The 13891-nt window shown below is 42.6% G+C and overlaps 1 protein-coding gene across 4 annotated transcripts in view; it reads left to right on the top strand.

Moving 5' to 3' along the window:
- The first annotated feature begins 1585 nt into the window (after nt 1–1585).
- The window catches only part of LOC115175909 (retinoic acid receptor RXR-beta-A), a 31471-nt gene continuing 19165 nt past the window's right edge, over nt 1586–13891 (top strand). For all 4 annotated transcript variants that reach the window (XM_029735541.1, XM_029735543.1, XM_029735542.1 and 1 more), the window contains exons 1-3: nt 1586–1680; nt 2193–2339; nt 10515–10744. In XM_029735541.1, coding sequence (XP_029591401.1) covers nt 2324–2339; nt 10515–10744 — 246 coding nt within the window. In that variant the 5' untranslated portion in view covers nt 1586–1680; nt 2193–2323. The remainder of the gene's footprint in view (nt 1681–2192; nt 2340–10514; nt 10745–13891) is intronic.

Here is a 13891-nt window from a genome sequence, read left to right on the forward strand (position 1 = left end):
CATAACTCATAACACACAGCTGTCTGTGAAAGGTCGCTGCAATACCATGTCTTGTTTTGAGGTGTTGACTGATGTCAAGTCTATGCTAATATGGTTAGAATTGTAACAATGTATTTGAGAGACGAGTGCTCATTGTTCATTTATTTATGTTTTCAATAAACATTGGAGATGAAATATGCTGTCAACAATCTAAGCCACCGCGTCTGTGTCAGTTTTGTTGCTAAACAACCAGCCACTGTATTGGAGAAGCAGTATATATTTAGTATATATTTAGAGTTTGGCCAACTTTTAGAATTTTGAATATTGTTCTAATTCTAGACATTCAGTTACATACCATTGTTTAAATCAATTCAAACTTTATTTGCCACATGCGCCGAATACAACAAGTGTAGACTTTACCGTGAAATACTTACTTACAAGCCCTTAACCAACAGTGCAGTTCAAGAAAAGGAAAATATTTACCAAGTAGGCTAAAATAAAAAGTAATAACAAAAAGTAACACAATAAGAATAACGAGGCTATATACGGGGAACCGGTACCGAGTCTATGCATAGGTAACAAACAAACAGCGAGTAGCTGCAGTGCACAAGAGGGGAGGGGTGGTGGGTCAATAAATTGTCCGGTGGCGATTTTTATGAATTGTTCAGCAGTCCAATGGCTTGGGGGTAGAAGCTGTTGAGGAGACTTTTGGTCCTAGACTTGCCGTGCGGTAGCAGACAAAACAGTTTATGACTTGGGTGACTGGAGTCTCTGACAATTTTATGGGTTTTCCTCTGACACCGCCTATTATATAGGTCCTGGATGGCAGGAAGCTTGGCCCTAGTGATGTACTGGGCCGTTCGCACTACCCTCTGTAGCACCTTACGGTCAGATGCCTAGCAGTTGCCATACCAGGCGGTGATGCAACCGGCCAGGATGCTCTCGATGGTGCAGCTGCAGAACCTTTTGAAGATCTGGGGACCCATGCCAAATATTTTCAGTCTCCTGAGGAGGAAACGGTTTTGTCGTGCTCTCTTCACGACTGTCTTGGTATGTTTGGACCATGATAGTTTGTTGGTGATGTGGACACCAAGGAACTTGAAACTCTCGACCCGCTCCACTACAGCCCCATCGATGTTAATGGGGGCCTAATCGGACCGCCTTTTCCTGTAGTCCACAATCAGCTCCTTTGTCTTGCTCACATTGAGGGAGAGGTTGTTGTCTTGGCACCGCACTGCCAGTTCTCTGACCTCCTCCCTATATGCCGTCTCATCGTTGTCGGTGAACAGTTGTGTCGTCAGCAAACTTAATGATGGTGTTGGAGTCATGTTTGGCCACGCAGTCGTGGGTGAACAGGGAATACAGGAGGGGACTAAGTACACACCCTTGAGGGGCCCCAGTGTTAATATTCCCCATGTAATGTTAATGGGTAACCTGGCTGCATGTTATTAAAGTGTCATGTAAATGCATCATAATGCTCATTACAGACGTTCAGATTTATAGTCTTTTTTTTTTACTATAAAACCTCTTCAAACTGTACTGTCTTTGGTACAGTAGCTAACGTTACTCAGTCAACCACAGGCAGCAGGGCAGGGGAAGGGAGGACTGACGACGAGGGAAAGTGGGGAGAGAGGAAGAACTCGTGGCCTGCCTGACCTACCACCATATATATTCATGCGAAGAAACTGCACGATCAAGAACGTTAGTAGCTGGCTATAATTATTGTTGATGCATAGCATAGTTTGTTTTAGCATTAACGTTATATCTTACTGTTGGTGAAATGAATAGCTAATATGCATTTTTCCAAACTGACCAACTAACGTTATCACTTTCGAGTTCTCTCTGGTTGGTTGTTGCACTACGCTAGCTAGCTGTACCAATGATACAAAACGCTAATTCTTTTAAGCCTGCACTGTCTACAGGCCAATATTTTGTCGACTCAGCGTTTGTAGCAATCTAGTTAGATAGTAATTGTAGATGGCTAACGTTAGCTAGCTAAGTGGTTTGTTATTAGCTTGTTTTGTTACCCAGTCGGGCTAGGCTAGTTAGCCAGCAAACGATATGCATCTTGGCCAAAATGCACACATACACTAATGAAAATGGGTCCTCATGGCTCATGTTAGGAAAGACTTGGCTGTCAAACGCACGGGTCTGATGCCAAATGTAGACATTTGCGGCTGTTATTTCATTATTTTGTTTTGGATTTTTTTCAGCCCTGTTTTTGGTCCCCCAAAAACGACTCTGGCCCGGGCCTCACTCAGTCCGCGGTCTTGAGTTGGGTAGCAGCGTGATTGAAGCACGTCTATCGGTGTCACAGCGCGTCTTTTCCACCAAGGAGGCAGTCATGGGCGACAGCAGAGGTAAGAAGGCCATCGGTGTTTTCGAATGAAGTTCGCTAGCAGTCAAGCCACGTTTACACTTTGTCTTTATGTTCCAGTGGTTAACTATACTAGTTAGCTAGTGCATTAACGATGCTTACTAACAATATTTTACTTGCCTAGTTAAAGGTTAAATAAATAAAACATTGGCTCAAGGCATAACAAGTTACTAAGCTACCTTACTGAATAGTTTAGTTAGCTATAGTTACCAGGATGCGCTCACAAACTACACAAAAAACCCATATCGCCCCAATTGTCTGATTTATTTAGCATCTAATACGCAATTATTGGTGAATACTGCTTGACAATAACGACCGCTAAATTGTGTAAATGTTCCTTTCAAGCCAGAATGTTGAATAAAAGTATATTTGACCTTACTCTACCGGTTGTCTGTGGTGTAAGTCCTTCAGATGATCGAAATTTAATAGGAAAGTATTGTTTACCCAACTGTTTAGAGTGCCGGTACTGAATTAGAAATGTCTATCACCTGGCACATGCGCAAAACCATGTAAAAACCTGCTGACACAAGTACATCATTGGGACCGTGCTCCCACCCATCCAGGACTTCTACTCAAAACGGTGCCTGAGGAAAGCCATCAGCATCAAGGACCACAGCCCCGAGGTGTTCACTCCCCTACCGTCAAGCAGACAGTATTGGAGTATGTCTGATATCAACAGGCTCCGAGACAGTTTCTTTCTACAAGCCATGAGACTGCTGAACAGGATGGACCACCTGCACTGACTCTCCACACTCACACACAGATATCCACTCATATACAGTGGGGCAAAAAAGTATTTAGTCAGCCACCAATTGTGCAAGTTCTCCCACTTAAAAAGATGAGAGGCCTGTAATTTTCATCAAAGGTACACGTCAACTATGACAGACAAAATGAGAAAAAAATTCCTGAAAATCACATTGTAGGATTTTTTTATGAATTTATTTGCAAATGATGGTGGAAAATAAGTATTTAGTCACCTACAAACAAGCAAGATTTCTGGCTCTCACAGACCTGTAACTTCTTCTTTAAGAGGCTCCTCTGTCCTTCACTCGTTACCTGTATTAATGGCACCTGTTTGAACTTGTTATCAGTATAAAAGACACCTGTCCACAACCTCAAACAGTCACACTCCAAACTCCACTATGGCCAAGACCAAAGAGCTGTCAAAGGACATCAGAAACAAAATTGTAGACCTGCACCAGGCTGGGAAGACTGAATCTGTAATAGGTAAGCAGCTTGATTTGAAGAAATCAACTGTGGGAGCAATTATTAGGAAATGGAAGACATACAAGACCACTGATAATCTCCCTCGATCTGGGGCTCCACGCAAGATCTCACCCCGTGGGGTCAAAATGATCACAAGAACGGTGAGCAAAAATCCCAGAACCACACAGTGGGACCTAGTGAATGACCTGCAGAGAGCTGGGACCAAAGTAACAAAGCCTACCATCGGTAACACACTACGCCGCCAGGGACTCAAATCCTGCAGTGCCAGACGTGTCCCCCTGCTTAAGCCAGTACATGTCCAGGCCCGTCTGAAGTTTGCTAGAGAGCATTTGGATGATCCAGAAGAGGATTGGGAGAATGTCATATGGTCAGATGAAACCAAAATATAACTTTTTGGTAAAAACTAAACTCGTCGTGTTTGGAGGACAAAGAATGCTGAGTTGCATCCAAAGAACACCATACCTACTGTGAAGCATGGGGGTGGAAACATCATGCTTTGGGGCTGTTTTTCTGCAAAGGGACCAGGACGACTGATCCGTGTAAAGGAAAGAATGAATGGGGCCATGTATCGTGAGATTTTGAGTGAAAACCTTCTTCCATCAGCAAGGGCATTGAAGATGAAACGTGGCTGGGTCTTTCAGCATGACAATGATCCCAAACACACCGCCCGGGCAACGAAGGAGTGGCTTCGTAAGAAGCATTTCAAGGTCCTGGAGTGGCCTAGCCAGTCTCCAGATCTCAATCCCATAGAAAATCTTTTGAGGGAGTTGAAAGTCCGTGTTGCCCAGCGACAGCCCCAAAACATCACTGCTCTAGAGGAGATCTGCATGGAGGAATACCAGCAACAGTGTGTGAAAACCTTGTGACAGAAAACGTTTGACCTGTGTCATTGCCAACAAAGGGTATATAACAAAGTATTGAGAAACTTTTGTTATTGACCAAATACTTATTTTCCACCATAATTTTCAAATAAATTTATAAAAAATTGTAAAATATGATTTTCTGTATTTTTCTTTCTCATTTTGTCTGTCAAAGTTGAAGTGTACCTATGATGAAAATTACTGGCCTCTCTCATCTTTTTAAGTGGGAGAACTTGCACAATTGGTGGCTGACTAAATACTTTTTTGCCCCACTGTATCACAACTGCTGCTACCAGACTCTTATTATGATTACTAAATACTGCACAATTTAAACACTTGCCCCCAATCCTCCCTTCCCCTAAACACGTTGAAATATTGGACTATAAATTGTGCCTTCCTGTATTAACTATTCTACTGAGCCTTTTACTTTGTATTCTTATATTTTATTATTTCTTATTGTTGCATTGTCGAGAAGGAACCTGCAAGTAAGCGTTTAATTGGACTGTGTATACCATGTGTATCCCATACATACGACTAATAAAACTTGACTTCAGTAAGTATGCAGGCTTTGCGTGCATGTACTTCCATCTTGTGCAAATGCCTTCGGTCATGAGCAAATGTGTGCACGCCATGCATGCATACTAACTAAAGTCATCAGGTATTTACATGGTTTTGCATGTGCCAGGTGATAATAGAAACTTCAGTACCGGCGCTCTTAACAATAAACAATACTTTCCTGTAGATATTTTGTCTCGTATTTTGACCATCTGAAGGACCAACACCACAGACAACTGGTAGATTAAGTTCAAATGTAATTTTATTCAACATTCTGGCTCGTTTGGAACGTTTACACGATTTTACAGTCATTAGTTTCAGGCTGTATATACCAATTAATTGTTTAAATACAGCCTGATTAATCAAACTACTGGTCACACCAGCTACAAGCCTGTGCATTATGGGTGACCGACACATGTCAAGAAGGCAGCTTCAATTTCCTTTTTTAAAACACAACTAAAGACCTACCTATTCAAGCTAGCTTTTTATGTTTTATGATGGTGTAGGCCGTCATTGTAAATAAGAATGTATTCTTAACTGACTTGCCTCGTTAAATAAAGGTTAAATAAAAAATGAATTGCTTAATCTCTTGTGTTTTGTATTAGTAGGCAGTGGTTTGATGTATTGTGATTTTTTTCTGTACATTTTACTGTATTGTTGCTGAATTTTGTTTTCTAACAGTGCCTTCAAAAACTACCCCACCTCCCCTTGACTTTTTCCACATTATGTGTTACAGCCTGAATTTAAAATGTATTACATTTAGGTTTTGTCACTGATCTACACATAATACCCTATGTCACAGTGGAATTTTGTTTTTCGAAATGTTTACAAATTAATAAAAAATGAAAAGCTGAAATGTCTTGAGTCAAGTATTCAACCCTTTTATTATGGCAAACCTAAATTAGTTCAGGAGTAGAAATGTGCTTAATAAGTTGCATAGACTCAATCTGTGTACAATAATAGTGTTTAACCTGATTTTTAAATGACTGCCCCATTGCTGTACCCCACACATACAATTATCTGTAAGGACCCTCAGTCGAGCAGTGAATTTCAAACACCGATTCAACTACAAAGACCAGGGAAGTTTTCCAATGGTTTCCAAAGAAGGGCACCTATTGGTAGGTGGGTAAAAAAAATAGAAGCAGACATTGAATATCCCTTCAAGCATTTATTAATTACACTTTGGACAGTGTGTCACTACAAAGATACAGGCGCCCTTCCTAATTCTAGTTGCCAAAGAAGGAAAAAATGCTCAGGGATTTTGCCATGAGGCCAATGGTGATTTTTAAACCAGAGTTTAATGGCTGTGGTTGGAGAAAACTGAGGATGGATCAACAACATTGTAGTTATTCCACAATACTAACAGAAATAACAGTGAAAAGGAAGCCTGTACAGAATAAAAAATAATCCAAAACATGCATCATTTTTGCAATAAGGCACTAAAGTAATACTGCAAAAAAAAGTTGTATTCAGGACAGAACGTTATGTACGGGCAAATCAAACACATCACCGAGTACCACTCTTCATATTTTCAAGCATGGTAGTAGCTGCATCATTTTATGGGTATTCTTGTCACCGGCAAGGACTAGAGAGTTTTTTTAGGGTAAAAAGAAACGGAATAGAGCTAAGCACAAGCAAAATCCTACAGGAAAACCTGGTTCAGTCTGTATTCCACCAGAAACTTGGAGATACCCTAGTCATGGCCTGTTCTCTCTGCTACTGCACGGCAAGTGGTACCGGAGTGTCAAGTCTTGGTCCAAAAGGCTTCTTAACAGCTTCTACCCCCAAGCCATAAGACTCCTGAACAGCTAATCAAAGGGCTACCCAGACCCCTCTTTTAGCTGCTGCTACTCTCGGTTTATTATCTATGCATAGTCACTTTAACTCTACCTATATGTACGTATTACCTCGAATAACCGGTGCCCCCACACATTGACTCTGTACCGGTACCCCTTGTATATAGCCTCGCTATTGTTATTTTACTGCTGCTGTTTAATTATTTGTTACTTTTATTTTCTATTTCTTACTTATCTATTTTTTAGTTCACTTTTTTTCTTAACTTCTTAAAGCATTGTTGGTTAAGGGCTTGTAAGAAAGCATTTCACTGTAAGGTCTACCTGTTGTATTCGGAGCATGTGACAAAGTTTGAATTGATTTAAACAATCTTATGTAACTTTTCAGCAGAACAATTACCTAAAACACAAGGCCTAATATAGACTGGAGTTACTTACCAAGACAACTTGACTGTTCTTGAGTGGCCTAGTTACAGTTTTGACTTAAATCTGCTTGGAAATCTATGGCAAGACTTAAATGGCAGTCTATCAATGATCAACAACCGACTTGACAGAGCTTGAATATTTTTTTAAATATTGTACAATCCAGCTGTGCAAAGATCTTCGATTTAGAAAGACTCACAGCTGTAATAGCTGCCAATGGTTATTCTATCATGTATTGACTCGGGGTTGAATACTTATCTAATCGAGATATATCAAGATATATTTGTTTTATTTTCCATTGATAAAAAACAAAAGTTACTTTTTCTTCAACTTTGACATTACAGAGTATTTTGTGTAGATCGTTGACAAAAAATGACAATTAAATAAATGTTTATCCCACTTTGTAACACAACATTGTGGAAAATGTCAAGGGGTGTGTATACTTGTTGAAGGCACTGTATGTGCAATGAGCGTCGGAAATGCGCTTTACAAATGTAATTATTATTACCCAGCTAGGCTTCCATCCAATTTGTGACAGATTTTCATGCAAATATTCAAAAATCTGCATAAAACAATATGTGCATTTTACCCACCAGAGACGTTTCCATTAAACTTAGTTTTTGTGGCTAAAAGCCTGTGCATGATGACGTAGTGCACATGAAAATAACTTTTACCGTCAAATTCCCATGTACAAGTAAAAAAAGACAAGTTAAATTTGTTTCGATCGCATTTTCAACTGATGGTTTTGTCACGAAAACCCTTATATAGCAAATGTGCCCACTCTGGTCTTGGTACATGCGCTCTAGCCAACAGCTCCCAGATACAGTACGGGTAGGCTACCTACATTATGAGATTATTATGGATAAGAGCGACATTATTTGTATATATCAAACGGCAGCCAAGCATCGATCATCATGTCATCAGAATAAGACCCTCGATATTTATTCAAAAGGAGCATCAAGCTCATCATCACCTTACACATTCACCACCTTGTGAATGTACTTCATCTGTAGCCTAATAAACTGCATGCTTTCCCGAGTCGTAGTGGGAAGACCACACGGCATGACTTCGATATGATGGTTATGATATCAATATTTGCACATTATATTTGCACACAAAAAGATCCCACCATGTTAAATGAAAAAATTTGTCAGCATTTTAAATTTGTACCAGCATTTCCTGTTTCCATCAGCCCGGTCATTACTTTTTTCATGTTAGCTAATTCATCCACATTAAATGGTTGGATGGAAACGTGGTTGTTGTTATTAATTATTGCTTATACATAATTATTCCCAGAGATATATAAGGCCTAGCTTAATTTCTGCTTAACCTAGGATATGGCAAAGTGACATGGGAGGGGTTGGAGGGGGGTTATTATAAAGTTGAAGCTCATTTATTGTATTTCTACACTGTAAAAACTCAAAATGTCAAAAAAATATGATAATAAATTGACTCCAGCCATTATCACATTGGCTGCTGTAACTTCATTCACCTTAGTCGATAGGGAACTTAACATTCTACAACACACGTCATATAGCAATTAGCTGCTACGCAGTAGCTCAGCACCGGGTTAAAAAACTCTAGTTTAGTTTCATGTCAAGTCAAAGAGCAGTTAACTAGCCATCTACTGCCATCTTCACCTCTGCACTGTTTTGAGAGAAGTTGCACTGTTCAATGCAGAGCTGCATCTATGCGCTGTCCTAAAGCCAGCCAGCCGGGCAAACAGCCTTCCTGCCATGCGCTGAGCAATCCACCAGCCAGCCGGGCAAACAGCCTTCCTGCCATGCTCTGAGCAATCCACCAGCCAGCTGGGCAAACAGCCTTCCTGCCATGCTCTGAGCCGTCTGTATGGTCCTGAAGCCAGCCAACCAGTCAGTCAAAAAGCAAGCCGTGGGCCTCCTGGGTGGCGCAGCGGTCTAAGGCACTGCAGTGCTAGAAGTGTCACTACAGATCCGTGTTTGATCCCGGGCTGTGTCGCAGCCGACCGGGAGACCTATGAGGCGGTGCACAATTGGCCCAGCGTCGTCCGGGTTAGGGGAGGGTTTGGCCGGCTGGGATGTCCTTGTCCCATCTCGCTCTAGCAACTCCTTGTGGCGGCCGGGCACATGCACGCTGATTTCGGTTGCCAGCTGTACGGAGGAGACGCATTGGTGCAGCTGGCTTCTGAGTTAAGCAAGCATGTGTCAAGAAGCAGTGCGGCTTGGCGGGGTCGTGTTTCGGAGGACGCATGGCTTTCGACCTTCGCCTCTCCGGAGTCCGTTCGGGAGTTGCAGCGATGGGACAAGACTGGATATTGGATATCACGAAATTGGGGAGAAAAGGGGGTAAAAGTACCAAAAAGAAAAAGCAAGCCGAGATCTATCGCTCAGATTTATTTCTTGAAAAATGTAACATTAACCTAATAAAAACAGTTCTGTTAGAATGAGGTTTGTGCAGTCGGCCTAATACATTATCACTGCATATTGACTATATGCCTGCCCTAATACATTATCACTGCATATTGACTATATGCCTGGCCTAATACATTATCACAGCATATTGACTATTTGCCTGCCCTAATACATTATCACTGCATATTGACTATATGCCTGGCCTAATACATTATCACAGCATATTGACTATATGCCTGGCCTAATATATTATCACAGCATATTGACTATATGCCTGGCCTAATATATTATCACAGCATATTGACTATATGCCTGGCCTGCCAATATTGTTCTTCTCAGACTGTATTATATTTCAAAACTCGAGCTTTGATAACAAAATAGATCAGTTGGTGTAGCACTTGTGAGCCACAGCTGAGCATGAATTGAAACAATTCGCAAATAATTAGCTTTTTTATTTTATTGGACTGATGGTACCTGCATCTGATGGTCATGGTGCCTTCAAGACAACTGGGAACTCGACTGGGAACTTTTTTCCTGAGTTCCCAGTTGTCTTGAACGCACGGAAGTTTGAGATTTCCGAGTTGCCAGTTGTATGGAAAACGGCATTAGTCTCAGCAGAGGAAGGGAGCGCAAGCCTTTATTTTGGGCTTTTCTACAGAAATGTTTGGTGATCCACTAGGAATGCATTGAAGATCTACCAGTTGGAGACCACTGCGCTACACTGTATATGCCTTTTAATCGGGATTGGAAGTATTTTGGTGGCTTATTTTAAATTGTTGGTGTTGAGCTAGGGTATGGCAACTAACTTCATTGTAGCTAGGGAAACTATCAATAATTATATTTTCTTAAACTTGAGTTGTATGTAGGGTATCATCACTCTCTGCCATGTAATCCCTGTCATTTTCACCAGATTCCCGCAGCCCAGACAGCTCCTCTGTGTCCTCCCCTCCCTCGGGCCAGCGCTCACCCCCCCTGACCCCCACAGCTGCCGCCATGACGTCTCTGCCGCCCTTCACCTTGGCCGTCAACAGCCCCATCAGCAGCATGGGCTCGCCCTTCTCTGTCATCAGCTCCTCTTTGGGGTCGCCATGTTTGCCCGGGACACCCTCGGTGGGCTACGGCCCCATTAGCAGCCCCCAGGTGAGCCCTGAGTTTCAGACAGGTAGCTAGCACTTCTATTCTACCACTCCTCTCCCTCTGCCTTATCTTTCATCCATCACCTCTCAGGGCCATTCAGAGACGGGAAGTTAGCGTTATGGGTCAGTAAATGCTGCTTTCCACTAGTGGCCTGTGAGACTTGATAGGCTGCAGTCAACATGTGCGTCTCTGCCAGCATCATCAGCCTCTTTGGTCATTGGTTGAGAAGAATATCACTTGTTGAGAGCACTTTTATGGTAAATTAACCTTGGCTGCTATTTTATGGCCCCCAAAATTTGCTATATACTGTGATTTATGTTGTAGGTCAATGGTGATGGGGGAAAAATCGATACAGTTACATATCGGGATATTATTTGTGATGATATATTGTATCGTTTTGGCAATATCGCTATATTATTTGTGCACTAGTTGGCTATACCTGCACCAAAACTCCAGTATTCCATATTTTTGTTTTCAGCACTTTTATTTCCATGACTGATCACAAATCGTATTATCATGGCTCTGTCTTGTCCCTCTGCAGCAGAAATATGCTGAGCAATATGTTTGGAACATTGAATCGCAATAAAATCAAAGTATCTAATTTAAATACGTATAGAATCGTGAGAATCGCAATACATATCGTATCGACAGCTTAGCGTCGTGATAATATCGTGAGGTCCCTGGCAATTCCCAGCACTGTAGGTCAAGTGAAATTGCGGAGAACTACCAAAGGCTAACTTGAAACAATACATATCTACACTGAACAAAAATATAAACGCAACATGCAACAATTTCAATCAGTCCATTGAAATAAATTAATTAGGCCCTAATCTATGGATTTCACATGACTGGGAATACAGATATGCGTCTGTTGGTCACAGATACCTTTAAAAAAGGTAAGGGCGTATATCAGAAAACCAGTCAGTATCTGGTGTGACCACCATTTGAGTCATGCAGCGTGACATAGATTTGACCTTCGCATAGATTTGATCAGGCTGTTTGTGGCCTGTGGAATGTTGTCCCACTCCTTCAATGGCTGTTGCGAAGTTGCAGGATATTGGTGGGAACTGGAACAAGCTGTCGTACATGTCGATCCAAAGCTTCCCAAACATGCTCAATGGGTCTGGTGAGTATGCAGGCCATGGAAAAACTGGGACTTTTTCCGCTTCCAGGAATTGTGTACAGATCCTTGCGACATAGGGCCGTGCATTATCATGCTGAAACATGAGGTGGGCTGGGATTAAAAATAAAATACAAACATAGGACAAAACACACATCACGACAAGAGAGACACCACAACAGTACATAAAGAGAGACCTAAGACAACAACAGCATGGCAGCAACACATGACAACACAGCATGGTAGCAGCACAAAACACGGTACAAACATTATTGGGCACAGACAACAGCACAAAGGGCAAGAAGGTAGAGACAACAATTTGACAGTAAAACGCTCATAGAGAGGCAGCGCTCCTAGTGGCCAGGGACTTTAATGCAAATTTCTATCAGCATGTTACTCCACACACAGAGACACATACAAAGCTCTCCCTCGCCCTCCATTTGGCAAATCTGACCATAATTCTATCCTCTTGTTTCATGCTAACAAGCAAAAATTAAAGCAGGAAGCACCAGTGACTCGGTCAATAAAAAAGTGGTCAAATGATGGCATTGAGGAGTACACCACATCAGTCATTGGCTTCATCAATAAGTGCATCGATGACGTCCCCACTACAGTGACTGTACGTACGTACATACCCCAACCAGAAGCCATGGATTATAGGCAACATCCGCACTAAGCTAAAGGCTAGAGCTGCCACTTTCAAGGAGCGGGACTCTAACCCGGAAGCTGACAAGAAATCCCATTATGCCCTCCGACGTACCATCAAACAGGCAAAGTGTCAATACAGGACTAAGATTGAATCGTACTACACTGGCTCCGACACTCATCGGATGTGGCAGGGCTTGCAAACCATTACAGACTATGAGGAGAAGTACAGCCGAGAGCTGCCCAGTGACACTAGCCTACCAGACGAGCTAAACTACCTCTATGCTAGCTTCGAGGCAAATAACACTGAAACATGCATGAGAGCTGTTCCGGGCGACTGTGTGATCGTGCTCTCCGCAGCCGATGTGTGTAAGATCTTTAAACAGGTCAACATTCACAAGGCCGCAGAGCCAGACGGATAACCAGGACATGTAATGCAAGCATGCGCTGACCAACTGGCAAGTGTCTTCACTGACATTTTCAACCTCTCCCTGTCCGAGTCTGTAATACCAACATGTTTTAAGCAGACCACCATAGTCCCTGTGCCCAAGAACACTAAGGTAACCTGCCTAAATGACGACCGACCCGTAGCACTCACGTCTGTAGCCATGAAGTGCTTTGAAAGGCTGGTCATGGCTCACATCAACACCATTATCCCATAAACCCTAGACCCACTCCAATTTGCATACCGTCCTAACAGCTCCACAGATGATGCAATCTCTATTGCACTCCACACTGCCCTTTCACACCTGGACAAAAGAAACACCTATGTGAGAATGCTATTCATTGACTACAGACATTTACGTCATTTAGCAGACACTCTTATCCAGAGCGACTTACAGTAGTGAATACATACATTTCATGCATTTTTTGTACTGGCCCCCCGTGGGAATCGAACCCACAACCCTGCCGTTGCACACACCATGCTCTACCAACTGAGCCACAGCTCAGCATTCAACACCATTGTGCCCTCAAAGCTCATCAATAAGCTAAGGACCCTGGGACTAAACACCTCCCTCTGCAACTGGATGCTGGATTTCCTCACGGGCCGCCCCACAGGCGGTAAGGGTAGGTAACCACACATCTGCCACGCTGATCCTCAACACAGGGGCCCCTCAGGGGTGCTTGCTCAGTCCCTTCCTGTACTCCCTGTTCACTCATAACTACATGGCCAGGCACAACTCCAACACCATCATTAAGTTTGCCGATGACACAACAGTGGTAGGCCTGATCACCGACAACAACGAGACAGCCAATTGGGAGGAGGTCAGAGACCTGGCCGTGTGGTGCCAGGACAACAACCTCTCCCTCAACGTGATCAAGACAAAGAAGATGATTGTGGACTACAGGAAAAGGAGAACCGAGCATGCCCCCATTCTCATCGA

The sequence above is a fragment of the Salmo trutta genome, chromosome 36 (assembly GCF_901001165.1).
Source record: "Salmo trutta chromosome 36, fSalTru1.1, whole genome shotgun sequence".
NCBI classification, from domain to species: domain Eukaryota; kingdom Metazoa; phylum Chordata; class Actinopteri; order Salmoniformes; family Salmonidae; genus Salmo; species Salmo trutta.